This window comes from Equus quagga, chromosome 12, assembly GCF_021613505.1.
Source record: "Equus quagga isolate Etosha38 chromosome 12, UCLA_HA_Equagga_1.0, whole genome shotgun sequence".
NCBI lineage: Eukaryota > Metazoa > Chordata > Mammalia > Perissodactyla > Equidae > Equus > Equus quagga.
In genome coordinates, this window is record NC_060278.1 from 1,457,708 (window position 1) to 1,482,988 (window position 25,281).

The 25,281-nt window shown below is 45.0% G+C and overlaps 1 protein-coding gene across 1 annotated transcript in view; it reads right to left on the reverse strand.

Moving 5' to 3' along the window:
- CCNY (cyclin Y) overlaps positions 1-25,281 on the reverse strand; it is a 205,450-nt gene that overhangs the window by 13,581 nt on the left and 166,588 nt on the right. Inside the window, exons 4-8 of the mRNA XM_046678233.1 lie at positions 21,914-22,014; positions 15,965-16,000; positions 13,880-13,937; positions 13,672-13,791; positions 1,150-1,316 (exon numbers count right to left, since the gene is read on the reverse strand). Of these exons, the coding sequence (XP_046534189.1) occupies positions 1,150-1,316; positions 13,672-13,791; positions 13,880-13,937; positions 15,965-16,000; positions 21,914-22,014 (482 nt within the window). The remainder of the gene's footprint in view (positions 1-1,149; positions 1,317-13,671; positions 13,792-13,879; positions 13,938-15,964; positions 16,001-21,913; positions 22,015-25,281) is intronic.

Consider the following 25,281-nt stretch of genomic DNA (forward strand, 5'->3'; position numbering starts at 1 on the left):
GCCGCCCCCGCCAGGGATGGGCACTGGGACGGGCTAGGGACCCGCGCGGCCTAAAGCGTCCTCCCGAAGCCCAACAGTAGCAGGACTAGAGTAGGAGTAGTGTCAGAAGCGCCTGTAACCCGCAAGGAAGTGCCAGCAGTTCGTCCCGACTGCCATCTCCCAATAGTCCTGCGTCCCCGGGCTCTGCGCCGCGTCTCTTCCCAGACCTCGGCCCACGAGAGGCTGGCAGGGCTCCCGCGACCACCCCGCCCCACTGGGCTGGTGGCCACTGAGGGATCGCAGGGCCGCCCGAGAGCCCCCGCCCAGGGAGCCTGGGCCGCCCACGGAGCCACCGCCCACGGAGCCCGGGCCGCCCACAGAGCCCGGGCCACCCACGGAGCCCGGGCCATCCACGGAGCCGCCGCCCACGGAGCCCCACACGCCGCCACCCCCCTGCTGCCCACCCACGGAGCCCGGGCCGCCCACGCCGCCCGCGCACGAAGCCTCCACCGACCACAAAGCCATCGCTGCCCGCCCACGGAGCCCCCACCCCCCCCCCACAGAGCCACCCCCCCCCCCCGCCCACGGAGCCCCCACCCGCCCACAGAGCCCCCGCCAGCTGGCGACCCACTGCCGTGACCTCGAGGCGCAGGAACGCCCAGGAAGGCCCAGGGACAGAAGGCTGATTTCAAGCACGCGAACTGGCGCAGCGTGACGAAAGCAGTGACACTCTCCTCTGAACCTAGACAGGGATGGGCGGTCCTGCAGCCCTTCGCTGTGGGGCGGGCGGGCCGGGCCTGCCCTGTGAACCCCACCACGTCCACAGGGGGACGCGGAGCGGGATCCAGGAGGGCGCCAGCGGCACGACAGCGGCACAACCGCGCCGCGCCTTCCCGACCGAGGGGACCACCCTCGACCAAGGGGACCACCCTCCCGGGAGACGCACTTTCAGGGAGCCAGCTTCCCGCACCACTATTCCCAGTGCCTGCTCACGATCCGCAAACAAGAGAAACAGGCTTTTGCACAGAACATCCCACAACCGTGTCCTTGTTTTGTCAGCTCCCAAGAGACATTCGGTCAAATCCACTTCTTCTATACAAGTCATTGAACAAGGGACGTGGTTTCCTTCCCAAACAGTCCCGCTGAGACGCCGAATACGCCCCCACTCACATGTCCTCCACCGTGATGTCCTTCAGGATCTGGCAGTAATCCACATTCCACACGGCCTGGTCGTCCCACACCTTGGAGGCCAGCAGGATCGCCCCTAGCACGATTCGCTTCCAGTTGGCCGGACAGATATCTATCTCTGCATACGTTAAAAGTCTTTCAAGGTACACCTGGAAAGACAGGAAAATCCAGAGCTAAAGGGTTCGAGTTTCTTTCTCTTACACACTAGCCTACATAAAATTCTAAAACTGTTTACCATTTCGCCAGCCTTTAAACGGAGATTTAGTACCTGATCATACTTATTTTTAAACAGTCACGGGGCTCAGTGAGTCTCCCGTAACTGGGCACACTCCACAAGTGGACAGTGTGGATGCAGCTGCTGGTAAAGACTGCAAGGCAGGAACACATTCCAGGAGCCACAGCTGGACGTCTCACTCTATCAACCATGACACCAACACAGATTCAACAACAAATGTTCCAACAGAGAGAACAAAGAATGTGAAGAGAATGAACCTATTTTTTTTCTATTTGTAGTTTTTCTTAAACTTTTTATTTTGTGGTAATCGTAGATTTACATGCAATGTTGATAAACTGATTTTTTTTATTATTGTGGAAAAATACACATAATATAAAATTTACCATTTAACCATTTTTAAGCATACACTTCTGTGGCATTAAGTACATTAACGCTGTGAAATCATCACTAGCCATCTATATTTCCAGAACTTTTTCATGTCCAAAACGGAAACTCTGTAGCTACTAGACAACAACTCCACATTCCCCCTCCCACCCTGGCAAACAACATCCTTATTCTTGTCTCTATGAATCTGACTATTCTAGTTCCTTATACAGGTAAGTATTTGTCCTTTTGTGACTGGCTTAATTCACTTAGCATAATGTTCTAAAGCTTCATCTGTGTTGTAGCATGTGTCAGAATCTCCTTCCTTTTAAGGTCGAATAATACTCCATTGTATGTAAATACCACATTGTGTTTATCCATTCATCCACTGACGGACATCTGAGTTGCTTCTTCCTTTTGGCTACTGTGAACACTGGTGTACAAATATCTGTTCAAGATCCTGCTTTTGATTCTTTTGGGTATGTACCCAGAAGTAAAATTGTTGGATCATGTGGTAATTCTATGCTTAATTTTTTTTTTTTTAAAGATTTTATTTTTTCCTTTTTCTCCCCAAAGCCCCCCGGTACATAGTTGTGTATTCTTCGTTGTGGGTTCTTCTAGTTGTGGCATGTGGGACGCTGCCTCAGCGTGGTCTGACGAGCAGTGCCATGTCCGCGCCCAGGATTCGAACCAACGAAACACTGGGCCGCCTGCAGCAGAGCGCGCGAACTTAACCACTCGGCCACGGGGCCAGCCCCTCTATGCTTAATTTTTTAAGGAAACATCATACTATTTTCCACAGTGGCTACACCTTTTACATTCCCACCAGCAAGGCACAAGAGTTCTGATTTTTCCATATCTTCACCAACAGTTGTTATTTTCTGAGGGTGTTTTGATAGCAGTTATCCTAATGGGTATGAAGTGGTATCCCACTGCGGTTTTGATTTGATAAAGCCCTTTTTTTTGCTAAGACACACCCTGAGCTAACTAATACCCATGCCAATCGGCCTGTTTCTTAGTATGTGGGCTGCCAGCACAGCATGGCCACTAACAGACCAGTGTAGGTCTGCGCCCAGGGAACAAAACCCAGGCTGAACTTAACCAGCAGGCCACGGGGGCTGGCCGGATAAACCCATTTTTAAATAGTTAAAATGAAACAATTTCAGCTAAAGTTGGAAAATGAAACCAAATAATATAGGCATAATTTAGTTTGAAGATAGACATCAGAAATACCCACAAAGCCCATCAATTAAGTTAGTCCACAAGGTAAGAATGCCTTCTGTAGTTTCCTTAGTATGTTTCAGACTTCTCTGAACCATGGAATTATTATTTCTATAGTTTTTGGTCAAATACATTTGCAAAGTACAACTACTGCATCAGAAAGAAGCAAATGAAATTATTCATTCATCTATTCTTTTTAAAGAACTTGCTTTCTAAAGTAGATAAAACCTATGTAGTATCAGAATCATTCACAGCTTATAATGTCTGTAAAGTCTGAAACATCACAACATGCAAAAAAGGGGCATGTGCGGAGAAGAGAATGGTAACTACACAAATAAAATAAAGATCATTTTTAGCTAAACAATATGCATGTTCACAAATGGGATGGGAAAAGTTAAAAAAAAAAAAAAAGTAAGGATCCACACCTGTCCCATCATTAGGGCTTTGGGGAGGAGGCTGCACTTTAGGGAAGTTCTTGAGAAAGAGAGTAAATAACAGATTGATTGGAAGAAGTCTGTTAAATGACATGAATGCATAAGAAGAGGAGGATAATGCCAGAAGCAGACTAATAATTATACAACAAAAAGATCCCAGGATGAGAACAGATCAATGAGAGGTGTGGTTAAAACAGTGGACTTAATCCATTACTCACTAAGTACTGAGCACTCACTCTGTGCCAGGCACTATGCTGATCACTGGGGACAGAGAGGGACAGCACTGACTGCTCTGGGTGGAAAGGAGCAGAGCTGACAGGAAGAGGCCATCAGGAGATTAGCAAGCAGTCCTAACAGAGAGGACCAGCACCTGAACTGGGGACGTGACAGCAGAGACAGGCAGGCCTACTCCAGAGATCCCAATGACCTCCAACAACCACAAAGGGTGGACCACTGTGGGAGACGCCGAGGCCACCAGCCTGTGCAGCTGGATGGGTGATGCCCCAAGAAGGGAGCACTGGGCAGGAAGAGGTTGGTGAAGGATGATTATGAGTCTGACTTGGGACCTTTTATGTCTGAGATATCCCAGAGGATGCCACGCAGGAAGGGCACATGTTGGTCTGGTGCTCAAAGGCAACAGCACTGAGAGAGAAATCTGAGAGTCCGTGACATACAAACAGAACACGCACTGGGCATGGATCTGATGGCAGAGAGAAGGGGCCAGGCCTGAGCCAGGGGAGCACCCCCTGTGTTCACATCTGGAGAGGACGGGGATAAGGGGGGATGTTCTGCTCTTAAGTCTTGTCATAACAGTTTGGAGAAGAACCCACAAGGTACAGCCAGGTAACTGTAAGTGCCTGAATGAGGCTTACAGGATTTCACAGGGCATGGCAGAAGGACCTGAAAGAGGCCTCTGTCACAGTCAAAATGAAACGAGAGCTGCAAGGACACTTCAGGCAGTGACCATGTGGGTGGAGAGGGGCAGAGGAGCTGCAGGGGTGGGGTATTTTGGAGGGAGAGTAGGGGGAGAGGGAGGAAGAAGGAGAGAGGGAGAGGGAGAAGGAAGGAGGGGGAGGAGAAGGCAGGAGGGGGAGGGGGGGGCAGGAGGGGGAGGGGGAGGCAGGAGGGGGAGAGGGAGGCAGGAGAAAGAAGGCAGGAAGGGAGGGAGGGAAGGAGAATTGATTCTTAATGGAGGCAAAACTCTGGGCAGATGAAGACAAGTCAGAGGACCAGCTGGCAGCTCCTCCACAGTCTCCCTGGTTCCCTTGACCCCTAAGCCACTGGCTCACGCGCTCCCTCCAAAGCAGCAGAAGCCTCCTAGGGCTTCTTGAGCCAGTGTGTACCAGCCATTGTCTGTGCCGCAGCGTGATGGGGAATGCCCATGGAAGTCTGGAGAGGGGCTCAGAATCTTGTCTGCCTCCTCCGCTAAAATGGGGGCTTGGCATTCAACGTTTCCTGAGTAAGTAAATAGATGAATAATGGTTCTTTTGGTTAGAAAGGTGATTGTTCTGTTTTCAGAGCTTCATTAATGAAAAAGCAATTTTTTTAAATGTTAAAAACGTAGATTCTTACGCTAATCTCAGATACCAGGTGTTCCCCAAAATGGGTCTGTATTAAAGGACAAAGTCTAAATCACGAGAAGAAATTAGTAACATATTTCAAACCACAACAACAAAACAGCCAACAAACTGTGACAGGGCCCTACATTTACGGAAAAGCAATAAAACAGGAAACCGTTACAGGCAAGTCTGCCTTGACCTCCCCAGGTTAGAGTGGGTGACCCTCCCACGTGCCCCCTACCCCCAGCCGCGGTGTGTATCTCAGTCTGGGTAGCTGCCTTATTACCAGTCTCTCCCCCTTGTGACCATAAGTTCCCTGGGGACAGGGTCCATGTGTCTCTCCCACGGTGTGCCCAGCATCTAGCATGATGTGAGGGCAGGGTGTGGCCCGAGTGCTGGCTTCATGGACACAGGACCCTGCAGGAGGAATCAGGGCCAACATCTCCACAGCAGCTCAGGCTCTAGAACACAGCTACAGGAGGCTGGATTTGAGTATGGGATTTAGCTAAGAAAATGACCACAAACAATGGCATTCAGGAAAAGGAAGCGTGTTTACAAAGGTAGAGCAGATTCAAAGGTGAAACCACGTCCCTGGTTTGTGGGACAGGTGCTGTGGTGAACCAGGAAGCCAGGAGATGGCTCCCGAGGGAGGAGCCTGCGCCACGGCGCCAAGTCCCGGAAGCCGGGAAGGCCTCAGCCGAGCTCTGGAGGCCACGGGGCCGGCACGCAACTGCACTGGACGGACTCTGTGGGAGCTCCCACGTAGCTCCCATTGCACAGAACAGCACATGGTTGTGACAACCACTGGTGAAAAAAGTAGGGCACCGAAGAGAGCTCAATAATCTTTCCAATTTTTGGAGATTTTAGTTTTTAATCGCATTCATTATATTAAATGAGCAGAAAAGGTGAGCTAATGTTTTAGATCATGATTTTTATTTGCGTGAAAATCGTAATTCTTCAGGTAAAGATCTAGGCCAGACCAAGTGGAATTTCAGCTGGACACTGTCCTCGAGACCCCAGACTGCATATTTTACAAAGGTGGAGAACTAACCCTTCTCATTCTCCACCCAGGAGAGAATCAGAAAAGGTGTACTAAAACTGTACTAAGAGCAGAAAACTCTGAGATTGGACCTAACTAAGCCTCCAGATTTTTAAAGCAATAGAAAACGGGGGCTGTGGAACAATCTTCACCCAGATCCCTAAGACTCTGTTCCTTTATGTTATACGTACGAACCACGCACACCCCTCCAAGCTCCCAACCGACACAGATTCTCACTGGCTCGGCACCAGAAGGCGGCTACTCAGTCTTCTTACTTACTTTACACCTTGGTTGATAGATATTAATGAGCACGCTAGATGACATTTGAGATAATATTTAATGTTTGGGAAAAAAACAACAGGCATCTCTCATGTCTGATATTCCATTAGGGCTAACTGAAGGAATTAAATACTAGCATACACTCCATTACCAGGGAAGGCGGGTCCTACGCCGGGAGATAAGGCATTTACAGTGAGCTTCACTTAATACACGTAATTCAGCAAAACTTGCCAGTAAAGCTACACTCAAGGATGAGCTGCAATTTCTTTAGTAAATTCTCACTTGGGTATTTTAATTCCCTGCCAAGTAAAATAATATACAATTGATTTTTTTCTAAACAATATCCCTACACCATTGCTAATAGGACACTCTTGCTCAATTAAATTTTCAGATTTAAACTCATGAGAAGGACTACCCTAAGGAGTATCTAGAAAATACAGGTTAGTGAGCAATTACAGAGCATTCAGTCGACTGCACATAACAAAACTGCTCAAAGGCTTGGGGGGAAAATAAAATGCAAATTCATGGAATCAAGGATATGTGTAACCAAAATCCCCACGATGATGAAATTATTCCAATCCAATTTTAGAGTAATGTGAGGTCTGTAAATCTCAGACTCTATCACCCAGAGTTTAGCCAGCTGGTAACGTCACCACTGCTTATTTGCTAGTAGGTGGAGAAACACATGAATGAGGATTTGGACTGTTACCGAATGGTACCATTTGAGTAACAGCTTTTGCCTTCCTTAGAAACTACTAAGGGAGTCCTCGGGTCCAAAATGAAGATTCCACAGGTCACTTCATCATGAGAGAGCCAGCCCAAGAGGCACTACTGGAGCTGCCATCCAGGGGCAGGGTGGTGGGCACTGGTGGCCGCGCAGCAATGACTGGACCCTGTCCAGGCCATCCCGGCCGGGACCCGACACTGCTACTCCTGATACACTGAGATAACAAGTACTGTGTCTAGTTACAAGGAGTACATCACCTAACTGCCCCCTGCCCAAGTGTGGGCTGTGCACAGTTGCTTCCTTCCACAGAGGACAGCAGGGAAAGTGGAAACGCAGTAACTTCACAGTGGACGACCATGACCAACACCACCCAGCTTAGCTCATCAAGGTTACTGTCAACAGCACTCAGGCATGTGCATAGTATGGGCCTCTGTCAGGATGTGATTAAATGGAAACTTCTGTGGTTTTCCTCCCCAAAACACACAATCCCAGTGTCCTCATGAGAAGAACAGCAGATAAATCCCAACTGAGGGACATTCTACAAAATAGTACTAGTACTTCTCAGAACCGTCAAGGTCATCAAAAACACGGAAGTCTGAGAAACTAGCACGGCCAAGAGGAGCCTAAGGAGGCAGGACAACTAAATGTGATGTAGTGCCCCAGATGGGATCCTGGGACAGAAAGGGACAATGGGCAAAAAAAGGAAATTTGAATAAAGCACGAACTTCATTAATAATAATGTATCAATATTAGCTCATTAATCGCAACAAATATATACAAGATGTAAATAATATAATGTAATATTATAGATGTCAATGAACTGGGTGTGAAGGATGTGGGAACTCTGAACCAGCTTCACAGTTTTTCTGTAAATCTAAAATAAAAAGTTTATTTTAAAAAATACATCTATGAAAATGAATACAAAACATACCAAACGTTATGCAATGCAGCTGAAGCTTAGAGGGAAATTTATGACTATAAATTCCTGTGTTAAAAAAGGAGAATCTCAAATCAATAACCGAACTTCCTACCTTAAGCAACTAGAAGAAAAAGAGCAAACTAAACCTAAAGCAAGAAGAAGGAAGAAATTAACATAGAGTGAAAATAAATGAAATATAAAAACAGAGAAAACCAACAAAACTGAAAGTCGGTTCTTTGGAAAGATTAACAAAATTGAGCCTTTAGCTAGACCAACCAAGAAAAAAAGGGAGAAGACTCAAATTAGTAAAATCAGAAACAAAAGAGGGCATGACAGCAGACTTTCAGAGATAAAGAGGATTATAAGGGAATTCTATCAACAACTGCATGCCAACAAACTGGATAACAGATGAAATGGACAAATTCCTAGAAAGACCCAAACTGACTCGGGAAGAAACAGATGATCTGAACAGAGCTATAACAAGCAAAGAGATTGAATTGCTAATGTAAAAACTTCCAACAAAGAGAAGTCCTAGCCAAGACGACTTCCGTGGTGAACCCTTAACAACAGTAAATAAGAATTAATACCAGTCCTTCTCAAACTCTTCAGAGAAATGGAAGTGGAAGGAACACTTCAATCCTATGAAGCCAGTATTACACTGATTCCAAAACCAAAGACATCACAAGAAAACTAAAGACCAATACCCCTTACAAACATAGATGCAAAAAACCTTAATATAATACTAGCAAACCAAGTCCAGCAACATATAAAAAGAATTAGATACCATGACCAAGTGGGATTTACCCCAGGAATGCAAGGCTGATTTAACACACCAATAGAATAGAGGACAAAAACCACATGACTGATTTCAATGGATGCAGAAAAAGCATTCAACACAATCCAATACTCTTTCAAGACAAGAAACGCTCCACAAAAATTAGGAATAGAAAGGAATTTCCTCAATCTGATAAAGCACATCTACAAAATACCCACAGCTGACATCACATTTAAAGGAGAAAGTCTGAAAGCTTCCCCTGAGATCAAGAATAAGACAAGGATGTGCGTTCCCACCACTTCTACTCAACACTGTGCTGGAGGTTCTAACCAGGGCAATTAGGCCAGAAAAAGAAAGAAAAGGCAGTCAGATTGGAAAGGAAAAAGCAAAACCATCTCATTTACAGATGACATGATCTTACGTATGTAAAATTCTAAGGAATCTAGTAAAACACTATTAGAGCTGAGTTCTGCAGTATGGAAGGATACAAGATCAATCCACAAAAATAAACTTTCCTATACCTAGCAAAGAACAATCTGAAGATGAAAGTAAGAAAACAATTCACTTACAACAGCATGAAACAGAATTAAGTACCTAGGAATAAATCTAACAAAAGAAGAGCATGACTTGTACACTGAAAACTACAAAAACTGTTGAAAAGAAATGGAAAGAAATCTCAACAAATGGAAAGACACCTCATGTTCACGGATTGGAAGACTTAGTATCTCTAAGACTACAATATTCCACAGAACGATCTACATATTCAATGCAACCCCTATCAAAATCCCAGCTGGTTTTATATTTTTGTTTGTTGGTTTTGCAGAAACTGAACGTTGATTTTAAAATTCATTCGAAATTGCAAGGGTAAGAGAATAGCAAACTAATCTTGAAAGAGAAGAACAAACCTGGGAGAGTCATATTTTCTGATTTCAACTTGACAGCTATGGTAATCAAGACAGCGTGTGGTACTTACATAAGGATACACATATCAATCAGTGCAATAAAACTGAAAGTCCAGAAACAAACTTTCAAATTTACGGTCAATTTTTTTTTTTTTTAAAGATTGGCCCTGAGCTAACATCTGTTATCAATCTTCCTTTTTTATTTATTTATCCTTCTCCCCAAAGCCCCCCAGTACAGAGTTGTATATTCTAGTTCTGAGTGTCTCTGGCTGTGCTATGTGGGATGCCACCTCAGCGTGGCCTGATGAGCGGTGCCATGTCCATGCCCAGGATCCGAACCTGACAAACCCTGGGCCGCCAAAGCAGAGTGTGCAAACAAACACTTGGCCACAGGACCAGCCCCTCAACTGATTTTTGAGAAGAGTGACGGATAATTCAATGAGGTAAGGACAGTCTCTTAATCAATGATGCTGGGACAAGTGGATATCCACACGCAAAACAATGAATGTGAACCCCGACCTCAAAAAAAAACAGCTCAAGGGGCCAGCCCCATGGCCAAGTGGTTGGGTTCGCGTGCTCTGCTTCAGCGGCCCAGAGTTTCACCGGTTGGGATCCTGGGCACTGACATGGCGCCGCTCATCAGGCCATGCTGAGGTGGTGTCCCACATGCCACAACTAGAAGGACCCACAACTAAAAATACACAAACTACGTACCAGGGGGCTTTGGGGAGAAAAAGGAAAAGTTTAAAAAAAAAAAAAGCTCAAAATGTACATAGACCTAAATGTAAGAGGTAAAATTATGCAACTCCTCAAAGAAAACATAGGAGTAAATCACACAACCTTGGCGTTATGCAATGGTTTCTTAGATACGACACCAAAAGCCCAGATGACAAAAGAAAAAAAAATATAAATTGGGCTTGATGAAGATGAAAACCTATGTTACAAACGATACCGCTAAGAAAGCGAAATGACAACCCAGAGAATAGGAGCAAATACTTGTGAATCATCTATCTGACAAGGGGCTTGTATCCATATCCAGAACATACAAAGAACTCTTGTAACTCTTAACATTCTTACGATAGAAAGACTTGAAGGAGGGCAGGGAGGCGCCACGCGCACATCCGGGACAGAGGAGCCGAGGGCCACAGTCCTGAGGCAGGCACCCGTCTGGTGTGTTCTGGGAAGGGCAAGGGGGCGTGTGGCTGGGGCAGAGTGCCGGAGGAGGGAGCTGAGCTGAAGAGGAGGCCTCACTCTGCTGGGCCCTGCAGGCCACGTCAGGACTCCCTGTGTTTTCCTCTGAGGAAGACGGGGAAGCCGAGGAGAGCACAGAGTGAGAAAAATCATGGCTCAGACAAAGCCCTGGGCCCCTTTCTCCTGTCACCTCTGGGTCACAACTGACTGTTCTAAGGGTGAACATCTGACCCCTAAGGAACTGAACCAATTCATCCCCTCTTGCAAATCTGAACTAAACACAAGGGACTGAGTTAGCCGGCGCTGTGCCTTCAGTGAAGCAGCGGCGTAGACTCAGGGTGGGGACAGTGACCTCCCTGCCAGGCCCAGCGGCCAACGCACGAGCCACAGGGAGGAGCCCAGGCCAGGGGGCAGCCCCAGAGGCGGGGGAGAGGGCCCTGTCGCTGATCCCACTGGATGGCCTGACGCCCTTCCCGTCCTAGAGGACAGGGAAGCCTGGGACTCCTGGACCTCCCCAGAAAACTCCCTGCGCCTCGGGCTCCTTGTGTGGGTTTCTCAATCTATAACCAAAGATCCCTGGCTTAGACAGGCGGTGAGCTATATTTTGTCATCCAAGTACCACATGGGACTAAAATGGGTGTGTGTTCATGCCTCTAAGGATAACCAAGCTCCAACAACTCCTGAGAGAAAGAAGGGGCTGCTCGAGGGGCGGCCAGAGCCCAGGGCCTTCCGCACGGCTGTGCCCGGGAACATTACCAAGGGCCCTTACCACAAACCACTACAGTGTGATTCAATTACCTCAGCCTCTTTTTAATTTCCTCAGATACCAGTATCAATAGGAGAGCTTTTAGCATATCCTGCAATGCTAAAAAATATCCTTAGTGATATTAAATTTCATTACTCTTTTAAAGCCAAGTTAACTAAGCTGTGCAATACTTGCTTTGGGCCAGCCAGGTTCTAGGCACTAGAGGTCCTGGCCATGCGCTTGCCACAGGCAGCAGCAGCCTTGTTCCTTGGGGGCAGCATGGCCAGGGCTGACGGCTGCCCTTCACCCTCCCCCAGCCCCTACCACCTGCTGGGCAGCACGCCAAGACGCCAAGAGAATGCCCAGGAGAAAAGCAGGGATGGATGCAGCTCTGTCCACTTTAGGCCAGACCTACTCTGAACAGCTGTCTCTTAACTCTTTGGGACACAGAGAAGGAAGAATGACACAAGAGTCTCACTGAGAGCACACATCCATCTGCCTTCTGCCCACAGGCTGCCTCTCAGCCAAAACAAGCAGCAGCAGCAGCCAGAGAACCGGTCCACAGTGATGCACCCACTGCACAGGACCCCAAGGCTGCTCATCTTTAGCTTATAACCAACAAGACCCCCAAACAAGCTAATCTCCTGATAGCCACCAGTTTACCTAAGGGGACAGTGAAGAGTTCAGCAGTTACGATCACGGACACATGCACGCCCTCCACTAGTGCCCCAAAGACACAAACTAACCAGTTCTCCCTGTGACCTGGGGACAGGGTGTGCACTGTGGATGTTCTCTCAACGTCCCTGCAGAACGTGGGACACTGCAGGCGTCAGAGTCAGCGCCGCATGCTCCGCAGGACGCTAGCGTCCCCTCCGCGCACGCATCTAAACCATAAGGCTCTCTCAGGGCAGTCGGGCCATCATTTTCCTGGGAATTCAAGGTAAAATAGCCCACCACAAGCCACCTGCAGTGGCTTCAAACTACACTCTCTTCAGGGCAGCAATCTAAGTATTCCTCTCCCCCTCATTTTCACCCCATCTTCTCACCCTCCTTTTCCCTTCGTCGCAATTTCCCCACATAAAAACTTCAACCCTGCTGCGTGTTTTTGTCAGAACTGGAAATCCTTTGGGGGAACAAAGCTGGGCAATAAATATCTTTCTCCATGATGACATAAGAACCTATAATCACTCCAAATCACCTAAAGATTACTTGTTGAATGTCTGTTTTACCCGTTAGGCGGCAAGTTCAACGAGAGAAGGAACAAACAAACAAACGATGAATCGACAAATTAATAAACAAGCACACAAGTTTACTGCTGAATCAGCTGGGAGCACAAAGCTCAGGTGTGGCAGAGGCATAAAAAGTCCTTAGGGGGTTTGTAAACTTCTGTTAGACAATAATCTCTTCTCAGAAACGACAGGGAACTGCTTTCTGGTCTCCCCCCGGGACAGCGCATTCACAAGCAGAGTGCACTTCTGACCCCTAACCACACACAATGTAAGAGAGCAGTGACAACCAGCCCCATGGTCAAATCTAGTTCCCAAATGAGAACTGACCAAAACACTCCCTAAAGGTTTAAGAATCTAAATAAGACTACAGATTTTTATCTCTTATTTGAGTCTTAAAGCGCAGATTACCTCCATGTGTTGTCTCTGAATATCTTACAGACACACATTTACAAAATCACAAAAGAGAGGCTAGCAACATACCCCAGTCCTTCCTATAAGACACAGGTCTCCATACGGGACGTGTGTGTTCGTCACATCTTACTAATGTTATTAGAACCTTTGCAGGGAATCAACCAGAGGAACCTGGAGGGCAATGGGAGGGCTGACGTGGGTCCTTTTTATCCTCCTTTAGCCCAATGTTTTACTTACTCGCATTTAGCGTTCCAGCACTGACTGGTTTTGAATGCGAGCTGACAGGCGACTTCAGGTGGGGACTGTGGAGGAGACTTCATGCCCTCCTTTGGGAGATGCATACGCTATTCCCCCAGCAAAAAAAGCCAGCCCTGAGGCCGAAGCCATAGTCTCCCGAGGGCACCTGGGCAGGAACCCTGCTCACACCCACTCCCCTGAACAGCAGGATGGCCGCAGCCATCGGAACGGCACTCACCAGGGTGACAATGGCACATTCAGCCGTCAGCTGAGCAGCACTGAACAGCGTCCGAACAAACCGGTAAATCTGCTTCTGCTCGGGGTTGTGTTTGTCGTAATCTGGTGGCACTTCGGATTTCTGGGAAGGAAGTGTTTTCAGGTGACTGGCCACCCAGTGAGAGCAAATGAGAATAAAACAGTATCACAAAACACAAGGAGGAGATTACCGAAAGAGGGTGAAGGTTTTCATCAAAAATATCTAAGAGCATCCTTCCGTCTGGGTCCCTAGTGGGGAAAATGAGAGAAAACAGTTTATCTTCTGCAAGAATGAATGTCATTGAAAATAAAACAAAAATATATTTTGATTCACCTGTATTTCAAGCAACAGAAGGCAGTGCTAAATGTAAGAGATGCTGTTGGTTACTCATGAACAACCACTTGCTTTTCCTGGGTTCAACGTTTAATCATCTTTATTTGAATAGTCCATGAAATAAAGGTTATGAACCACATTCAGTAGAATTAACTTAAGTAAAACATCTAGATTTTCATTTTCTGAGTTTTCAAATGAAGCAAATCTAACCAAGTGACTTAAATTTAACATCTTGTTTCTGAGCACAGGCTGACGGATCTGCCTAAACCATCACCACGTTGTGATTGACAAAAAAGAAGTCTGAGGGTAAGAACGAATATTCAATGTTTCTTGATATTAACTCAAAGCTCTCAAAACTTCACTTCATTAAGAGTTTCACAATTTTATACTGAAAAGCAAGAGGTGACATGTAGAAGAGCTTAACTCAGTAACCTATACATCTATGAAGAAGGGCTGGTTGTTAACCAGGCTGGCAAATGCAGCAAAGCACCTAAAGTGCACAATCAGAATTGATTTTAAAGCTTTGGGAATTCATACCTGTGCTCATCTAACCAGCCTGCAGGACACAGGCAGTAAGATCAGATAAACCCAAGTAAAAGAAAGGTTCAACTGGGCAGGACCTGAGGGTGGGGTCTGAAAACATAAAGACAGCTCCTTCTGGGCGCCCCTGGTCACGCTTCCTCTTCTAAGAACCCTGGTATGAAGAGTCAGCTGATCCCTCTCCTCACTAACAGCCAAGAAGCACTCACTCGAGGAGCTGTGGGAGACAAAGCCAGGCCCAGCACCCCATTTCCTGGCACAGTTCAGCCCTGTTCAATTTTCCTGAAGAGTAAGAACCCCTAGAAAGCGTTCTAGAGAAACATTTGTCAGAAGTAATTTGAAAAATGAAAATATAGGTTCAAAAATATAAATGAGGATTAAGAATTTAAGCTAAAACGACTCTGGAAAAAAACCGACTCCTCTGAGAAGTGGATTTCCCTGTCACTTCCCAGCTGAATGGCACCCTCTCCATCGAGCTAACGATCCCTCACCAGCTCCAGAGGTCTGCCCAGTACGATTCCTCAAGGAGCTTGTTGTGCTTGTTACTATACTCACATAATATATGTAAACGTCACAGCAATCAGTGAATTATGATCACAATGAGAGTAGCTGTGTTCTCATGAAAACGAAGCAAGATGCTTTGGAAGGACCCAATAGAAGGGAATCACTAAAAATAAATTTGCTGTAGATGAGGTGTGGTCAAAACCTGAAAGAGTCTACATTTACATTGTTTTGCAAATGTCTCAAGTTTTCTCACTACTGATAAAAAGGATGAATTAAAGTGTGGTTTATAAAAGCAAGACACTGGTACTATAATCAAAGCCTCATGCTCGAAGCACAAGTGTGATGCTACGTAAAAAAATTGGCAAATGAATGTACTTTTACATGTTTTATGTTGAAATAAAATAGAGGTAAATTTTTTTAATGAATTTTTTTATAATTCCCTGTTTTAACTGACTTTTTTAACTAACTGAACTATCTCCAGACTCACTTACCTCAGAGAAGGTCTCTACCACATCAAAATAAGTCATGTCCAAATTTATACCAAAATTTCCTCTACTGAATTGAAACTATAAACATTTTTCATGATAAAGTTGCACACGGTAAATCTTTATAATATTTTATAAAAGACAGAATGTTTAAACAAATTACACATAAAATAAAGAGTGCAGAGGAGGCTCAATATTATGCAGAAGCTTCGTCCTGTTCTGCGGGCTTCAGACACAACACCCATCTGTTTTCCTCAGATTCAGAAGCAGTTCAGCACTTACCTGGACGGTTTTGGTAAATTATACTAACATTAGAAATTCTATAACAGTATGAGTCAACTAGAACTTAACGGGAAAAACATAATAAAAGATAATGTGTGGTGTTTTTAGCACAAAATTCATCCTCCACATACCTGTTTTTGATGTGGTAATATATTGCGAGAGCTACACTGTAAAATAAAATGCAGGAGGTGAGTGTTTCATAAGCATATTGAAGATGTTATATAATATCTGACATCAGTCTGACCATAAATATTTAAATTTAAGTAAAAATCAAATGATCCATCTGAACAGTCCATTTAATTCAGAATGCTGACCAAGAAAAGGCACTCTTCAAAGTAAATCAATCTGCTACTCATTCCCAGCTACTCATTAAATTTTCTCCAGAAACACCAAAACTTCAAGTGATATTTAGAAACACATTTGTTTTTCTATCTGAAATTTTAAGCTTTCTTCACTTGTAAAATACAGGCACTATCTAAAAAACAGGTGGTGGAAATTAAACAACTTTAGAAATCGCCAACTTAGTACCTACTATTTTAGAATCAGTGGTTTCTTTATATCCACCAGAAAAATGTGAATATGACCCACAGTGGTTTGCCATCTTTTTCTCTTAAATTGATAACCTCTTGGCAATCTGCCTAGCTTATGCATTCACTTGCTGAAATGGTACGTAACTCTTATTTGTAACACTACCTTAAAACATTATTTTACATTTTAAAACATCTGAATTTAACGAAAACATTTCCCTCTCCTGAATTTTTTTCAAATAATGTTTTTCTGATTATAAAATGCAATCTATTCATATTCTAGAAATTTTGGAAAATGTAGACAGTATAAAGAAAAACTGTCCCTCTGCCCCAAGATGACTAGTATTAACTTGAGATATATAGGCATCTATTTCTATCTATAAATTAGTGTAAAGAAACAAGCTTGCATCCTACTTTTATCCTCATTAACATTTTTATTGCCATTAAAATATTCCTCAAAAACATGATTTTAGATGGCTGACTATAATCCATCATATAGCTGTTGAATAATTTACTAACTACTCCTCTACAACTGAACATTTATTTCTAATATCTTGTAATTATAATTAACATGATAATGAATATCTTCACAGATAAATATTTGTGCAACCTATGACAGTATTACTTCCATAAGAAAATATCCTGTAATTGGAATTACCTGACCTAAAGTCACTAATAATTGTTAGGCTCCCCACACACACTGCCAAATGCCTTTGGAGAAAAACTGTACCAGCACACTTCCCCACCGGTGTCTGTTTCATCTCACCCCTGCTGACACTCACCTTGAACATTTTGAAAAAATGTTCCTGTTTTCAACAGGAAAAAAGTGTACCTGTTTTCAATTTGAATTTCTTTGATCACCTATCAAGTTGGCATGGTTACTGGTGTTGACTGACCAACTTTTTTTTTATTTCCTCTTTTGTAAACTGTCTAGATCCTTTCCCTATTTTTGCTTTACTTTAAAACTACTTAGAGAAAGCCAAAATTTATTTTGTAAGCTGCTAAGAACATAGCTAACTGGCTGTATCAGATTGTGTTCTGGGTCTCAAGAGAACAGAAACTGCCACCCAGGCACCAAAACGGAGGGGTGAATGAGATCTACTCATTCAAATGACTTAGGCTAAGTATAAAAAGCACTCATGAGCAAATGGTAATTTATTCTTTTTCTCTTAACATTTTGAAAAGCATCTAAGCTGATGAAGGAATTGCAATTAGGGTGAAGGGGCTTCAGAATTTAAAAAAATAATACGGTCTTCAAAGTGCTTTCACGTACATAAACAGCCCTGCAGGGAAAACAGCAGAGGTCACTGATTCTATTTCATAAATGAGAAAATTCAGGTTCAGATACTAGATGCCAGAATTTCTGACTTGTCTAATGGTTTTGTGCCCTTTCATTCTACTACATTGCCTCTGGAAAAAAGGAAGAAATTACTGTTTTATTCATTCAACAGTCACGTTGTGATGACTGCTTTTCTAATCTAACGTCAGATCTGAACCGAACATTTCATATGGTTGGCTTTGGTGTAGTGATCAGCTTAACTGTCTTGATTGATTGAGAAAAAAATGGTTCCTGCTTCCCCTGTGAGGGAGCTTGACACAGGAAAATATCCCCGGGCTGAACGTCAGGCCAACCTGGGTTCAGAACCTGGCTCCTTCATTTATTAGAGTTCACTCACCTCAGAGCCTTCAGGCCGTCTATAAAATTAGAACATTTTCAACCTATGTTGCACAGTTGTTGTTATAACAAAATGAAATACAGAAAAGCATTATGTCAAATATAAAGTTCTAAAACAGAAGTTATTATCATTGTTGTGACTGTCTTATCAACAATTCCATTGCAAGAGGTCTTCCAGCTTCTGTAGATTGAAGGAAAAAGCTTCAGGGCCCCAAGGTCATTACCTCTCACATCTCCTGAGCTAACGCAAGACTGACATCATTGTGGCCTTAGACCCCCATGAAAAATAGAGCCACCCTCTAGAATAATGTCCACTTAAGGAGACCCCCTGGAAAGAGAGAAAACCAAGCTGAGGATTCATGTATAGCCCGGCTCCACAGGCCAGTTTAGCTGGTCATCTTGAAAGAAGTGATTGCCGGGGGCAAAGGGCAGTCAGTTGAAAACTCAATCAGTCCCAGGCTTCAGACTTAACTCCAAATGCCCAGCGTCAGAGGCTCGGTTAGTTGTGCCACATCTTCAGAAGACAGTGAGGTCTCACCAAGGATGGGCTGGAGCCAAACCAGAAGTACCTTTGGACCAAAGGCTTTGCTCAACTGCTTCTCCCAGAGCTGGGAAGAAGAAATGCTACTCTCCCGACCAAGAAAACAAAGCAGATTGTGACTGTTGGCACTGCGCTTGTCTTCCTTCTTACCTAGAACTAAAACACCAAAGCATGTGACAGTCCTAAGACTTGTGAAGATGAAGAGGCCGTGGGTGCTGGCAGCACAGAGGAGCTGGCCCACAGAGCTGGAGGCAGGAGGAAGCAGCTGCTCTGCGAGCCTCAGCGACCCAGGGCCACCGGCAACTCGGCCAGCTGTGTGGAGGGGCTCACACCCCTCTGCACTCCCTCCTTGGCCATCACTCCCACGCTCGTTACAGGATTTGGGGAAGGGTCTGCGGCAGAGGCATGGGCAGTGGTTGGCCAACACTAAACCATACCACAGCTGTTGACATTTAGGCAAAAGACAGAAAAATCAAGGTCTCAAACAGGAATTATGCCTGACAGAGTAAGGGCCCCAGCTTTTACACTTAAACTCTTCCTTCACTTTAGAGCAGCACTCAACCCTCCACTCAGCCCAACCAGAATTTATAAAGACGCTCGCTCACTTTGGCAATCCCCCACTGACTGAGGTTTTCTTCTAAAAATTAGCTTAGAAGTCAATTGTTTAGAACTCAGAGCATTTCCTCAGGGAACCAAGACCACACTTGGTTTCCGGGAAGCAAGTTCAGCCTGCAAGTGCTCGCGAGGCCCTACAGCTAAGCTGAACTACTGTACTCAGGAGCGTGGCATCAATTTCAATGTCTAGGGGGAGGGGTCACGAGGGCCTTGGATTCAGGGAAAGCACAGAAAGCAAAAAAAGAAGGAAAACAGGAGTTTCCTTCCGACAGGCTTAGGCAAAATCTGAGAACAGGAGGACATTTGGATTCAGCCTCCTCCTAGCCTCTTTCTGACCGTCCTCTCCCTGCTGAGCATGCCTTCCCCTCACACTGTCCAGGCCCCTGGCTGAGGGTTACCCAGGCCACTAGCACCTCTTCAGCTCCTTGATCACAACCAAGCCAAGTGTGAGATGCGGGCGTTTACAGGGAAGGATTCCGATGGTACTACTTCAGTTAGGGTCCACCCTGCACTGCTCCCAAGTCCAAAATACACATTTATAAAAAGAGGTTACTTTTTGAAACAACTGAACTGAAGGAATTTCAAATTTGGGTGGTGCAGATAACATGTCTTGAACACCAAGGAAGCCAGGGCATCTACACTCAATGTTTCGTCTAGACAGTCAGCTTTCTTAACCGGTCCAGCTTTTCAGCTTCTTTTCCTCCATGTATTAACCTATAGTTTATTTAAAACCTTCAGAGGAACTTGAAGGGGAGAGGAGAGCCATTGTCCAGTGAAATCAGGGGTCCTCAACCTTGGCTGCCTATTAGAATCTCCTAGAGGGGCTACCAGATCCGTAGGGCAAGACATCAAATACCAGTGTGTTTTTAAACTGCCAGGTGACTCCCAGGGGCAGCCAGGGCTGGAACCACTAACTGACACAGATGCACAGTTGTAACTGAGGGGCTTGCACCTCCTCGACTTGACAAACCAATATCAAACTGTCACCTAGCTTTCCCATCGGGCTCCTAAGTGTCTCTGTCACCCCAGTGGCAATTTTATATCATCCAAGGACGAAGCACTGAGCAACTGAGTCAGACCCACTTGTCACTCCCACAAGCTCCGGCCAGCCCTGAAAGTGCAGGTGCCCTCTGGTCCACTCTGCCTCGCTTCCCGGGAGGAGCATCCCACAGGCGAAGGGAGGTCAGCTGCTTTCGATCTGGGATCTTTAGATCTCGAGCAGATGCCAAACGCCACAGAGTGCCGCAGACCTTTAGGGCTTTCCACCCCTCTCCACAACTGCTAACGATTTACTCTACAAAATACTTCCAAGAGATGCTGCACTTCCCATTGCCCAGCAGTAAACCTCGGCCTAAGGGTAGGAGGTGGCTCGGTCGTGGCCACACATTGTGGCACTGTGACATAGACACCTTTTCCCAGCTGCGATGGTGCCTGTTTGGTGTATGCCTGCTGGTCCTTTGCTATGCCCTCAAATGCCAAGGTAATGAGGGAAGAAGCCACATTTCCATCTAGATCTTAGAAACGTGCAAGCCTACAAGAGATGAGGCATCCTCCCTCCAAGTGGTCCCAATCTCCACCTGCCAACAGAGGACCGGGACGGTCCCACCGCCTGATTGTCACATGCAGTCACAATCAGAACAGGGCTTCTAAGCCTGAAAACCCAGCCCAGTGAACAGAAGAATACTTCTTGGAAATGTAAACACTTGTTCCATATGCTAACATAGACTGTTAGGTGTGTGCCTTCTCAACAAAGCACAGAAATAAAATACTGCAGATTTCTCAGAGTGGACCTGAAGACCATAGACCCCAGCATATCAGGTTGTCTGTGATCTCTCTCAAGGGTTGTTATCGTCACAATGCTAAAGGAACATGACAGGAAAACCAGTGTTCCTTCCCTCATACCCCAATTTAAAATAAGAGAACTGAAGCCCAAAAGGAAAGGATTTTATCCAAACACTCCCCTTCCTCTCTTAAACCCCATTTTAAAATAAGGCCCCAAAGAGAAGGGCCTTCCCCAAACCCTCCCCGTTGGTGAGAACTCAGACGCCCCTGCTCGGGGCAAGCACCCTCCGCTACAGCAGGCCTGCTGTCTACCAGAGCCCGAGTCTCAAATGGGAACCACAGGAGCCAAGCTTTACTTCGAAGGTAAAATGTTAGCAGAGTTATGCCAGGATGCCACTTTATAAAAAGTGGGAAGGCAGAAAGTATGCACAAAAGTCAAAAATACACTTTAATCTACATTTAAAATAATTTAAAAAATTGGTCTTTTTATGTAAACAGTAATATGCACAAATATTTTGAACACCCTACATTTTAACAACCAACATCACTTTTTAAAAAGATTTCCCGGTTGCCAGCCCAGTGGTATAGTGGTTAAGTCTGCATACTCTGCTTCAGCAGCCCAGGGTTTGCAGGTTCGAATCCTGGGCATGGACCTATACACCACTCATCAAGCCATGATGTGAATGCATCCCACATACAAAATAGAGGAAGATTGGTACAGATGTTAGCTCAGGGACAATCTTCAAGCAAAAAGAGGAAGATCTGCCATAGGTGTTAGCTCATGGCCAATCTTCCTCACCAAAAAAAAAAAAGGATTTCCTGAATTGTCAATGGCCTTTCCCTGCCCAATCTTCCACTCCCAAATCCCACAACCAACCAGTTAGCTGTCAGGTTAAATAAGAGAAAGAGCATTCAGTTAAGCAAAAATCTGTATACCCACCATTTAATTGTATACTTGAGGTTTGGTTGACTGACTGTGCTATCATCTAGGAAAATAGTGGAGCAGGAGCTGTATTTCCTTGCTATTTGTCCTGGAGGATGCTAGAAAACAATGGCAACAAGACAATAACAATTAAACAGGGCTCAAAATTCTTCCAAGGAACATCATCCCCTTAACCTTGACCAGACCACAGGAAAAACGTCTTAGCAAGCAATGTTAACACTACCAGGAAGAACAGCACAAAAACACTTTTTTCACACAGGGAAATTCCTTGTTCTTCCACATATAAAAGTCACCGCCACCACTCCTGACCCCAAACCTCCTTCATCAGGAGAACGGGACACTTGCAACCAAGCAGGCAAGCACCTGCTGCAGAATCCACGGAAACCCCTACCCGAGAGGGGCCGTGTGCAACAAGTGTCCTGCTCATCACGCTAATGAAAGCCCCGAATCAAGGCGGCAGCCGGGTTGCAGGCACCAAGATCCACACAAGATGCCACTGTGCCCATCTTCTCTATTCTTGGCATACAGTTGATTTGGGGCCATGGAAAATGCAGCCAATGTTCATTCAGAATCTCCTGGTTAATCTGCCTGAAATTCAGGAGATGAAGTTATAAAGAAAAGAAAAAAGTATTTCTTTGTTAGGGGCTAAATACATTTTAAGGGGAAGATTATCTGACACTTTTGAAAATATCGTTTTTATATTTCTCAGGCTGTTGCACATTTTCACAACTCTATTACAGAGGAAACCTTATGAAACAAGAAGTAAATTCAGGTCATGTGCCTGTGCAGTCTTACAACTGGTTCTTTCACAACTGTATAAATTTTGATCTCTTTGGAGAACTTTAGAACTGAGAACTACTTTTCAAAGGTACTGGGGTAAGGAAAACAGAATTTAAATTACACAATGCTGACATCAAATTGAATAGTAAGTAGACTTTTGACAACCATGTGGGCAATATGATTAGCAGACACTGATCTGGATAATTCATGCTCAAAAGCAAGTTAGGAAAAAAAATTAAATCATCCAAACAAGTTCCCACCTGCCTGGTGCTACGCTGACAGTCTGTGTCATTTTCAGCAACCAAAAAAACAATCCCTTGGGGGTAATGAAATTGCCTGCCTCACCTGCCCACCTCCAACCAGACCCTCGGGATCCACAGTTTCTGAACACAAAGGAAGCCTCGAAGCCAAGCAGAGGCTAAATGCCCTACTCGATACTTTAAAATTTACTTCTTCTTTAATAAGGCTTCCTCTGTAATAAAGTTATGAAAATGTGCAAGAGCCTGAGAAATATATAAACGATGCTGTCAATAGAATCTCCCCTCCAAACTACATAACATAAGATAAAACTGGAGTGTAGTTTGGGGTGTGCATTCCCTGAATCCCAGCTAGAGGGCGCTGCACTATGGGCACATCATTGCCCTCGAGCAGGGGTTTCAGATCAACAGCACGTGGAACAGAAGGAAAGAACCAGCATCAGGAAACTCAAGAGAGGAGGCCTGTTCCTGGGCTTTTCTTCTTAGGCGCACGCTGTTCTGTGCCTGTGCAAGGAAAGGGCGTGAAGAAAGCTTGCAAAGTTCAAGTTACAATGTCAATTTGAATGTCAATTTTAACACGGCATTTCCCCTCTATCAAATTAATCCAACATTCTCATTAAGACAATCCAAAGGCATTAAAAACAATTTTCTCTGTAAGCTCTTGTAGCAACCACATTTAAATCACACAAGACACACTAAAACTTCATAATCTAATAATATTAATATGGGTTGCAAGTTTTAAAAATTCTTATGAAAATTTCCCCACTACTATAAAATCTACTACAAACAAAAACCTCAACAAATATGTTCAACACAAAAATTCAGTAATTAATTGACGTGTTAATGAATTTTTTGAGATACAAGGTGACCTGAGGAATAATCCCTGCAATGAAGCAAAAGGACAATAATAATTCACTTCTCTTTCTTGTACGGCTTCAACTATTTCCTCCGACACAAATTTCTTCAAGACTAAAATGTGCTGGGAACTGTAAAGAATAAATGGTTTCCCTGAGAAAACATAAGCATGAGAGTCAAGGAGAGGAGATGAGGGGCACTCGGGCAAGCACAGTCTACACTGCACAATCTAAGAACCACCGTCATGAGCTCGAAGGGAAGAACAGCCCTCGGCGCACACATCCTAAGGGTCAGAGGCTTAACGCGAAGCCTGCCCCATGGAGAGGGCAGTCCCGGCCTCAGGGTCTCCCCAGCCATGAGTGGGAGCCTCGCAGCACGAAGGGCCAGTGCGCCAAAGCTCTCAATCTGCCAGAGGGATGCCAACTCAGCTTTGCAACTATTTAATAGTTTCTAAAGTGAATGAAAGTCCTAAGTCCTACAGGTTTGTAGTCTCAGGGTGCCCCATCGCTCTAAAATACCCTTTGGTCATTAAGCCATCTGTGCAACATCAGGACTCCAAGACTCACGGCCCACAAACTTCTCTTGCCCTGAATCTGCATCACCAAAAAGCTGCAATAACAAAGCTCCCCCCCCCGCCCACACGAAGCCCCTGCCCCAGTGCTGCTTTCCTGCGCGGGGTCTGTTCTGCGCTGTGTTACGTGACATGGGAGGCAGGGCTGGCTCAGGCACCAACTCCTGCCAACATGCAGCACCGGCCAGCAAGGGACGTGCGTCCTGGGAATACATTAGACATGTGAAAAAAGTGACAAGAGTGCTTCTCATGCCTAACGTCTATAATGTTTTAGAAGTATATAAAAGAAAACACTAAGACAGCGTTTTCCTTGAAAAGGAGGGGCACACACTACAGCTAGCTCAGGCAAATTTGACCAGGAATGACAACTGTCTTGGAGACAGAGCAGATTCCACACTGTCAGCAGGGCAGGGGAGCAGAGAGTAGTCCAACTGTGAGAGGACCAATTAGGGATTATTTTTAAGGAAATGAAAGTTTATATTTTTGAAATAACGTGTATTTTACAAATTAAGTTATAAATATGTGGAATAATAAAATTTTAGAACTACACTGAAGCAGGAAGATCATCTGGTCCACCGATTCACATAATGTCCACAGTATTAAATAATCTATTATTTACATCAAGATCCACTAACACATGAGAATAGTTGGACTACATATTTAAGACGATTTTATTAAAGAGTTATTATGTGTCCCGAATAATGAGATTATCCCTTTAAGACAGTTCCAATCAGATGTCTGCCAGATACAAAGACGTGGATACAAATATGCACGCTCTGCGCACGCACACAATCCAAGCGCAGGACAAAGAGAAAGGGGGGACAGGATGAGACCTGCACTGGACCCCCACAACGACCAGGCATCCTTCTCCCAACGTCAACCCTCACCTGCTCAAGTCCTGC